Source organism: Triticum urartu, unplaced genomic scaffold (genome assembly GCF_003073215.2).
Source record: "Triticum urartu cultivar G1812 unplaced genomic scaffold, Tu2.1 TuUngrouped_contig_5772, whole genome shotgun sequence".
In the NCBI taxonomy this organism is placed as follows: domain Eukaryota; kingdom Viridiplantae; phylum Streptophyta; class Magnoliopsida; order Poales; family Poaceae; genus Triticum; species Triticum urartu.
The window spans coordinates 1-9,746 of record NW_024116475.1 but is presented as its reverse complement, the minus strand read 5'-3'; the positions used below and the strand labels follow the sequence as shown (position 1 = coordinate 9,746).

General features: G+C 39.2%; 1 protein-coding gene across 1 annotated transcript; it reads right to left on the bottom strand.

The window, feature by feature from the left end:
- Window positions 1–1,312: 1,312 nt before the first annotated feature.
- Window positions 1,313–9,724, bottom strand: LOC125529687 (phosphoinositide phosphatase SAC2-like). The gene is made up of 16 exons (XM_048694114.1): window positions 9,159–9,724; window positions 8,257–8,461; window positions 7,998–8,163; window positions 7,163–7,385; window positions 6,444–6,520; window positions 6,162–6,349; window positions 5,993–6,087; window positions 5,749–5,882; window positions 5,525–5,638; window positions 4,660–4,957; window positions 3,628–3,749; window positions 3,395–3,505; window positions 2,634–2,822; window positions 2,349–2,507; window positions 2,107–2,188; window positions 1,313–1,925 (listed from the first exon to the last, which is right to left on the bottom strand). Exons 1-16 carry the CDS (start codon window positions 9,216–9,218, stop codon window positions 1,815–1,817), a joined length of 2,334 nt encoding a protein of 777 aa, XP_048550071.1. The 5' UTR covers window positions 9,219–9,724; the 3' UTR covers window positions 1,313–1,814.
- Between the last annotated feature and the right edge of the window lie 22 nt (window positions 9,725–9,746).

Genomic DNA, 9,746 nt, shown 5'->3' with positions numbered 1-9,746 from the left:
CAACAAATTCGGCATCGAGCAACTGAAGGAAGATTCGATTGAGCATTTGTGGGTGGTCAAAGGGGACAACGATGTTGGAGTGTAATATTTGAATTTATTTAAACTAGAACTACTGCTGCATTTGAACACATTTAAACTATTCTAGCTATATATGTGGCTATTTGAGCATTTGAACACATATACTATACCACTAAGCTCCCTAGGAATGGAGGCCTCTCATTCAATTGAGGTCATCAATTTGGAATTGTGTCGTCAATTTTGATCGGGTCAACAATCTCTCACTCGATTCTTTTAATTCACTATGCTCTCTAATTTTGAAGCTCTCTCATTGCATTGAGATATTCAATTGGATTTGGTTCATGATTTTGACTGGATCAACAATTTTTCGAATCAATCGGAAACAGCAGGCCGATAAAAACATATCAACCACACACACCCTCTCATCATCTAGAAAAAAAAGACTCAAAATTTGATACTCCGCACCAATATAGTACATGCAGCACCATCGCAGAAAATTTTCCAACATAAGTATGAGTTGATTAGCAGACAACACAAAATCACATCACGAAAAACCTGCCAAAACATCACTTTATATGAATAAAAAAACACTATCATCCTCCCCATTAACCAATCCAAATACTCACTTCGTTCTAAAATATAAGTTGTATTAACTTATTGAAAAGACAAATTTCTTTAATTTTGACCAAGTTCAGAACCAAAAATATCGACATCCACAATATTAGATAAATAAAATATGAAAATTCATTTCATGATGAATCTAAAAAAAGATTTGATATTATGGATATTCATATATTTCTACACAAATGTGGTCAAACTTAAAGAGGTTTGACTTTTCAAAAACTAATACACCTTATATTTTGAAATAAATAGAGTAAATAAATTATAATAATCCAATAACATCAACGGCGCAGCAAAGCACGCTCAACCGTTCTAGTTTAAACTATTCTAGCTATATATGCGGCTATCTAAGCATGCAGACCTAAAAAAATTAAGACCAGTGTGTGTAGATAGCTTTGGATGGCCAGGCTCCCGCATCCATGTCCGCAGACAGATGCAGAAATAAATTTACGGGTCAGTGTTGGAGATGCCTTTAGATGTGCAATAATTAGGACACATCTAGATGTATAGCCGGCCACTCAAAAAAGTTCTAGATGTATAGACATATGCAACTAGGTAGCATAACTAGTTGTTTCTAATTCAAAAATGAGAGCACACCTAGTAGACACTTCAATTGAAGCGCATAAATTTTCTTCCGAACCCGTTTTCTGTGAGATCCTGTGTTACAAACATATACACATAAACCGCCGTCCAAAACGTATGTGAGCAGCATATATATCTGTACCATATATATTTACAGGAGAAGTCCTTTTTTATCATTTTCCATGTGTTTTTTTGGTATTTTTTCTCTAAAGGTGGACAAAAAACATAAGATGTCTAGCTAAGCTAACCCTTGAAAAGAATCAGATAGATATGTTTGCCTTTGCCTATCATTCATTGCCTTTCCCTTCACTACGGTCAATTCTTCACCATAGCACTCCAATCATGTCCAAACAAAACCAAGCCACAAGCCACCATCATCTGCATTCATTCCTCAACAGAGTTACCACGTTAGAGCCTCAATCCGCCGAGCAATTCGTGCCGATTCTTCTTCTCTCGCAGCAGCCTCGGCGCATGCCGGCCCTGTGCATGCATGTCGCTCCTTGTTCTTGAGCTCTTTCCTTTGTTCTAGCTGTCAAGCTTTCGTGCTGCGGTGAAAATTATATGAGGATGCCACCAGGACAAATTCTTTAGCATTAGTAGCAAAGCATGCCTCCATTAGCCACCCACTGAGCAAAACGGTCAGAATAGTCGCGGGAGTCTGACAGCTGGCTGCTTGAGCGCGACAGGTCGGTGTCATCCCTTCCCTGTTAATAAGGGAGACAGGTTCTAACACTGATGAATATATAGATTAAAATCTGAACCGTATAAAATTCGGATCAGGGAAACCCATCTCAAGGTTAAGCCGAGTGGGGTGTACTATCATATCATAGATCCTGATGGACCTAAGCTTTTCACAGCGAAAAAAGGTTAGAAAGACAAGCTGACCTCATCATTGTGTCCTGGCTCACTGTAAGTAGTAGTAGATCCAACACTGATACCATCCAAAGGTGAATGGATGATCGATGACCTGTAAATGATAGTTTGAAACTTTGAGGAACCTTCTTAATTTCTAATTTTAACCCTCACAATGGTTGGAGTAGCATCACATTATCAACCTTGGTAAGAGATCAAGGTGATGTGAACGTAGCAAATGAGAAAAAATGTAAACTGGCAGCAGTATATAGTACCTCTCAAAAGCTTCTTCATCACAAGAATTTCCTGAAGAAGATAACAAATCAAGATCGAGAAAATTTGAAGAATGCAACTCCGGGTAACCTAATCTTTTCAAGTAACTCTGCCGTTCCTCTGAAATGGAGTGTCTTCCAGGCATTGTGCTATATTTTGCACTAAACATAACAAAAAGAAGAAGTTAGTCGTGCTGCACTCATGGACAAGCTGAAGTTCTCCAGGGTCCAATTTTAGCAAGGATTTCTCCGCAAAAGATAAAAAAGATTGAACAAGGTTTAACACACCTGGGGCATGGGTTTGTTTCACACATATAGATCTCTGGTGCAGAATCAGTAGGCTCTCTAATATCATCCAGCTGTTGCACGGGCAGTAATTCTGAGTTCGCAGTGTTGTTTTCGCCGACATTACGGTCAGACACGGGTGCACTGTTTTCACATAGAATATTTCCATCCGAGAGCGACCTCTTTATGAATCTGCTGATATGAAATGTCTCATTTACTAATATATGCATGTAAACTTGATTGAAGAACAACGACAAACTAATTGATTCTAGATTGTTTCAGTAATCCATCATTATGTAAGAACTGAACATCAAATTAGGTTCTCCAGTATCATATTTTATTAACGGTCACCAGAATTTACTCTGTTGGAACATCCAAACATAATTATCTGTAATGAAAGATGCATGTAAAAACACCTAATTCTTGTTACTCCAGGGTATCAGAGCCCTATGAACTTGCAGCTCCAGAAACAAGTTTGGTATTTCTTGATTGGTGACAACTTTTTCACACGTATTACATAGACCAAGAGGGAGCAACAATGACATTTTTGTTAGAGATAGTTGTACTGTAGTAGGACTCATATTGGCCTTCAGCCGATGGAACGAGGGAATGGATCAAGTTACAATATCTAACAATTTCTACTTGATATACCATCTGATTAAAGCCAAGAAAAGTATCCAAGTAAAAGCTAATGGTGTAAAGAATATGTTCGAGACCAGCTCATCAAGCAATGTTGTTGTTAATGGAAGAGTTTATATCAGCACCTTCCAGTTTCTTCACTTAAAGTTCCCTGCCGGCCGATATTGTAATGCTGATCTGAGTCCAACTTCCAAAGAGGTGGTTTGCCTTGTTGAGGCTGAAAATGACCCAAGAATCTGCGTTTCAAAAAAAAACACAACATATAAATCTTATGTGGAACTATAAGACAAATGTCAGCATTTTCCAATTTCCATTGGTTTTGTCAGAGTGATACTTTTGCAGACATGAAGAAGCTTACACATTTATAGCATCCTGCTTCTCAGGATCTGTGTACGCATTATTGTAGTAACGCTGAAGGGTTCGAAGGAACTCCTGGGATTGGGTTGCTGCCTTCCACTGTCCTCTTTGCTCACAGAAGATCTGTAGCATGTTACAATGGAAAAGTTAGACTGATCATTCAAAATACTAAGTTGGATTTGTGTTAACTACTGAACACTGCCTACCAACAAGACTCGAATCATTCTGAAATAAAAATGTTCAAGATTACAACAGCAAACACTTAAAATAAGAATCAACTATAGGGTTTTTCTCAAAAACTATAATCAGTAAGAAATACCTGTTATTTTAGTCACAAAAATTTTAGATGCAAACACTCAAGATAGATCATAAATACACTCAGCATGCTTGGGTGGCAGATGTCCTCGCCCTATTAACAACCTCTACTGCTAAACTTGTTTCCAAAGGGCAAAGCCACGTGTACAAATTGATTTAGGAAGTTCATTTAATCATAGGAAGACCTGTGAGAACAAACGTTTCATATTAGGTATCAACTGTCCTGGTGCGCATGACCTTTCCTAAAATGACAAGAATGACAGACCTGACACATGATGATAGTTAGCAACTGCTCTTTCAGAGTCCTATTTTCAGGTGACAGGTAGCCTTAATGTTTATTTGACTTAAACATGTGGCTAAATAGCCGAACACAACAACAGAGAAAGGAAAATAAATGTATAAATCAAATGATAGAAAAAGGGAATAGTGGTGTGGCCATTAGAAGTATAGAACTACTCTGGGAAATTATAACTACTCCAGAGGTGGTAAAGAATACATTAAAACAGTACTCCCTCCGTCCCATAATGTAAGACATTTTTTTACACTAGTGTAGTGTCAGAAAACGTCTTACATTATGGGACGGAGTGTGTAGTAGTAGTACACAACTGCACACCTTCAGAGTATGCATACTAAATTTTAGTTCTATAAAACGCAATTTCAAGAGTTGTGTTATGCAGATTATGTTCCTCAGGAGTCACAGATATAACAAGAAGCTAACCTTGTTGTGAGCAGCAGAACCACCGTACTGGATGGCTAATGTATCACCCATCCTTTCATAGAAATCCATCAGATCATCGGCCAAAGGATCATGCAGATCAATTTTAGGTTCTTCAGTGAGCTTCAACACATGAAGTTGACGCCCTAAAGCAGCTAATCCATATGCAAACTGTGCAACATTTGTGCGGTCTAAGCAGTCTATGCAGTTTGTCCTGAGGACACCCTTCTGTAGTAAAAGAGGTACCATTGTAGCTGCGCAGAAATCATCATTGATTTTGATGTCACATGACCCTTGTCCACTGCAAAACATGTAAAAGATAACCATTAGTACTGCCAGCAGAAAGCCAGCAGGAAGTCCATTACTTGCACATTAGGTTGACATGTTTCCTTTGGGTAAGTAGTTTCCATTTTGTCTGCACTAGAGTACATATTTGTTTTAGATACGCATGTCAAAATCAATTCCGATAGGAAAGGTGTGGCAGCTATCTTTGAGTTTAAGCAATGGACTAACAAAGTCTTCTAGTAAGCAAGTCCCTGCCAATCATCTCTTATCTGACCAGCTGTACTACATCTGTTCCTCTCCAAATCAGTGCTCTCTTTTCACATGGCCATGTTCTCCTCTCATACGGATGTTTACCCATGTTGTGAACTAACACTGACCACATATATACTATGCAAGACTATTTTAATACAAATAATATCGGATGGTTCCTTCTGTGTGAAGTATATAAAGCCATGTAGATATATGGTCAAACATTTAGAACATATTGTAGTTTATTTGCTGGAGGGCTCATTTCATGGATTTGCTAAATCAAACTTATCGATTCTTAAGCAATTGCAAGTTCCTTAGTAGGTATACAAATTACCTTGAAGCATCCAAAGGTTTTGATGTTGTAGTTATCTCGCAATGGAGGAGGTCCGTTAGTTCCAACACATCTGATGCTACCTTGTTTAACAGTCCAAGCACATTGGTGCCTTTCCTGCAGATGGCATGAAGATTAATATCGTTAGCACGTACTTCACGCATAACCAACAGGTTCTTACAGGAGCAAGCTCAGATAGAATATCCTCTTGTAATACAATAGATTACCTTCGAGATAGCTTACTCAGATCCATGTGTAAAAACTTAAGACGTTTGTCATCCGGTAACCCCTTATTTATGTAATGGATAGCCTTTGCAAATTCTGCACGGAGCAAAGATTCACGAGGCTTCTTCTCACGAGTCTGAGAGATATACAAGCAATCCAAAAGGGAGTATTCAGAAAGGATCCCAACAGCTATCAAGCTGACCATTAAATCAATAGATGAAAATTACGTTAAACAATTACACTCACCTTGATTAAGTTTAAGATGACTATAGGGTTCCCGTATCTAAGAACAAGGTTTTCGAAATGAAGGCGGGTGGCCTTGTAGTCCACATCGGATTTTACTGCAGGTGGCAAGGATTATCAGAGAAGTCTACAGATCTGCAAATTCATAACAGACTAACGGTACATAACTTACACGTGATTTCTGGCCTAATATTAAGTCTTGAAGTTTCCTGAAACCAGACAAGAGGTATTGATCCTCTATGTTGTACAACAGAAGTTATTTGACTTGGGATGTCATCAGGTGTGTCTTCAAAAACAATCTGTTCAGTCTCAACATCATTGGCAACCCTACCCTTTTCATTAACACCTCGTTTCATGAATCTATATTTCAGAATGATAAAAATAAATACATTTGTGAGATAAATATAAAGGTGAGCTTTGACTACAGAAAAGCTCAAATACTTGTAACACGAACCTGGTTCCAGCAAAATGACGTGAGCGTCTGGCTATAAGTGTCAACCAGAAATCCTTCCCAGATAATGACAGCTTCGACTGAACACACGAATATATATATCTATTAGCTTATCTTCGTATAGTACATGAACAGATGAAACACACTACTAGCATGTAAGCCTTGCAAAGACAAAAACACTACTAGCATAACGTCATTTCAACCCGAATAGCAATAATAAGAGATTACTATTAGTTCTTAATTACACTCATAAATATAATAAATACTGGCATAATGAGGTCTTGCACAAGGAACAAGGGATTGTGCTCAATGCTTGCTAACAGACATTTAAGCTATAAATAGCAATTCAATGATGACAGTGCAGTACACTACTATGCACCAGGAACATACAAAAGATGGAAACTGAAAAAAAGCAGGAACAGTCTGCTGACACTTACAAGCAAATGTTTCAACTCGCGAAAGCCGCAAGCAGCTCAAACTGAAAAATGTCAGCAGGTTATACAAAGCCATGCGTTTGCAAACCCTTTATTTCAAGCATTCACTACATGTCAGGTCATTAAATGTGCAGTAAAACGCATACGTTAGTACGATGGTATTGAGTTAGCAGGAGCCCTTGTGGTCTTCCGTGATGAATAGATGATACCGGTAAGATCAATAATTGAAGATGATGGAAATTAAAAATAATGTAGCGCCAAAAGACTTTGTGTCACGGAAGAGTATACCTGTTTAAAAAATCCATGGACCAAGGCCACTGTCCAATCGGTATTCTTGAGATGGTTCCGCATTGCTCGTGTCAAAAATTCATTCCATACAAACATTGTTTCATAAACAACATGTCCAGTATTTTTGTCATTTATGTTCTTCTGAAGACTGCGCATGATGTTGTAAGAGTAGCTGAAGAAGAAGTCCTTCGTAAGATCGACCGAGCAAAGGAGACGTTTATATCTACAAAAGGTGGGCAATAAAAACATTAATATGTGCAGACAATAACAATCAAAAGAACATTAGCAAGAATATATTTAAAGTACATTTATAATAGTATAAGTATAATACTATGGGAGCAAAGAAATTCAAAACAATTCTATATACCTCTGACCATCCATACACAAATCTCAGTACTGCAAGAATGGGCATGATGTACTGACCATATAAGCTGGATACATATTATTATCAACAAGCAGATTTTATACTTATATAGACAAAATAACATTAAATGCACCAAAAGAAATATTACACCATTGCTGGACCAAATGGAAACTAAAAATATGAATACACGCCGGAAAACTTATCTGAAAATAATGCAGTACAAAACAGTACAATAAAATAAAATAGACGCCACCACCAACAATGCACATTGTCTGATCACAATGTAGCACCAAAATGAACTGGAATATTTGGAAAAGAAAGGGGCCTAAAGTAACATGAATGAATAGCAAATCAATATCCAAGACTCCAGATACAAAAGGAAGCAAGCTGGTGATTTTGATATTGTTAAGAACCAGCGATGGAATTACAACAGGCAATACACAATATCTACAGAATGAAACAATGAAAGACCTGTTCTCATCCCTAGAATTAGCCACATTGGGGCAGACTATAGGACATGGAATTGCGATCATTTCACTCTTGCCAATTGAATAAATATCATGGCCACAGATTGTGCCAACTTTTCTTCTCCTGGTAATTATAACCATGTAGTAAGGACCAAGAAACTTCATAAAACCTGAAGAAGCACAGAAGTGGTAAATGTTATAATTTGAACAGCTACAACATTTTGATTGATATACTCTATGAATCTCAGTTCATGTTGAAATACCAATTATTCCGTAGCATTTTGTGACAAATTTCAGCCCACCAGTCAACCTATTTCCCTCATGAATTCGCCAAAGTAGTTCTTGACATTCATTCTCTGTGTAACTAGTAGGATCCTCCTGGATACCTAAATCAGTAGACTCCAACCGGTCAATCTTTAGCACCCTCCAAAGAGCCCTGCTCTTGTCTCTTCCGACAAGATAAAATTTCTGCACCAAAATATCAAACAAATATTTAGCACGACAGAATTTGAGCTAGAACGCACAGAGAACTTTTGACATCAGGCCTCACTTCTAGTAAATCAAAGAAACGGTGCTCGAAGGATGACAATTACATAGCTTCTATTGTTCTGTACTAACGACCAGTAGCTAAATGTTGGCTTCTGAATTATGAATATCTGAGAATCATTACACATATACGCAACAAGGTCAGCTGAAAGCCAGAAAGTTTAATTTTCTGCATCAGCAGGGCAATCGCCAAGCCAGAAGGCAAACACCACAACATTACATCATCATTAAACAAGATCGACCAGCAAATAATTAATCTGCGTGACACAATTGCAGGGAGCAACAAAAAGGAACAGAGTCTTCCCTCCCCTGTAAAAGAAACAAAAAGAAGGATCTCCCCTCACCTTTTTGCAGCCTTTCACCCTTCCCTTTCCTATAATCAAATCGGACCGAACCAATCATACAGTAGATCCGCCCCACAGTGCAAGCATAAATGACCCAATAATCCAATCAACCATGAACAAACAAACAAACAAACACAGGCCCCCATTATAACAGAAACACACGAGGTTGACTGACACAAAGATTGCCATGTCCAAGGAAGCTACGGATACAATCCAGTTCAAGGCAAAAACCAAATCAAGGGACTAGGTAAACAAAATTTGCAAGAGATGCTCACCGATCTGGTTTCGTAGAGCCGGAACTTCTGGAGGAATTTGCCGCCTCTCATGGCCTCCATCGGATCAGAAATTCAGATCAACACGCAGGCATACAAGAGGGCCAGAACGAATCCGAGCCTGAGAAATTCAGAGCAAGCAAACGGAGACTCCGCGTGGTTCAGCTAGCTCCTCTGCGGCTGCTTCAAGTAGAGCATCTTGGTCTCGCGCGAGAATGCTCCAGGGCGACACAAGAACCAATCACGGAGCCCGCCGCTCGGTTCAAGAAGACCAGGAACGGATCGAAATGGATCCAATTGACAATCTGATGCCGGAAATTGCCCAGAAAACACACGCGCCTTCGGATCAAGAACGCGGGAGAGGGAGGAGGAAATCGACGGGGGAACCAAGAAGCCGATTCAGGGGGAGCAAGGGGGGATTTTCAGGGCCGCCTCCGCGGGAGAGATGGGCGGGTCATAAATAGGAGGGGACTAAATTTCCGGGGCAGAAAGGATGGATTTTTTCCGAGGGCAACGCGGGGGGAGGAAGACGAGAGCCACAAGGAGGAGGAAGAGGTGGACGAGGCTGGCTGGGGACCGCGGCCCCGGCGG

What these genes read in the sequence shown, in the direction of transcription:
- LOC125529687 (XM_048694114.1), bottom strand. Translation starts at nt 9,218, where the DNA reads ATGGAGGCCATGAGAGGCGGCAAATTCCTCCAGAAGTTCCGGCTCTAC. An exon ending in AATTCTAGGGATGAGAACAG is followed by an intron (nt 7,386 to 7,997) that starts GTCTTTCATTGT and finishes CACCTTTTGTAG; the next exon opens with ATATAAACGTCTCCTTTGCT. An exon ending in AAGCAGGATGCTATAAATGT is followed by an intron (nt 3,506 to 3,627) that starts GTAAGCTTCTTC and finishes TTTGAAACGCAG; the next exon opens with ATTCTTGGGTCATTTTCAGC.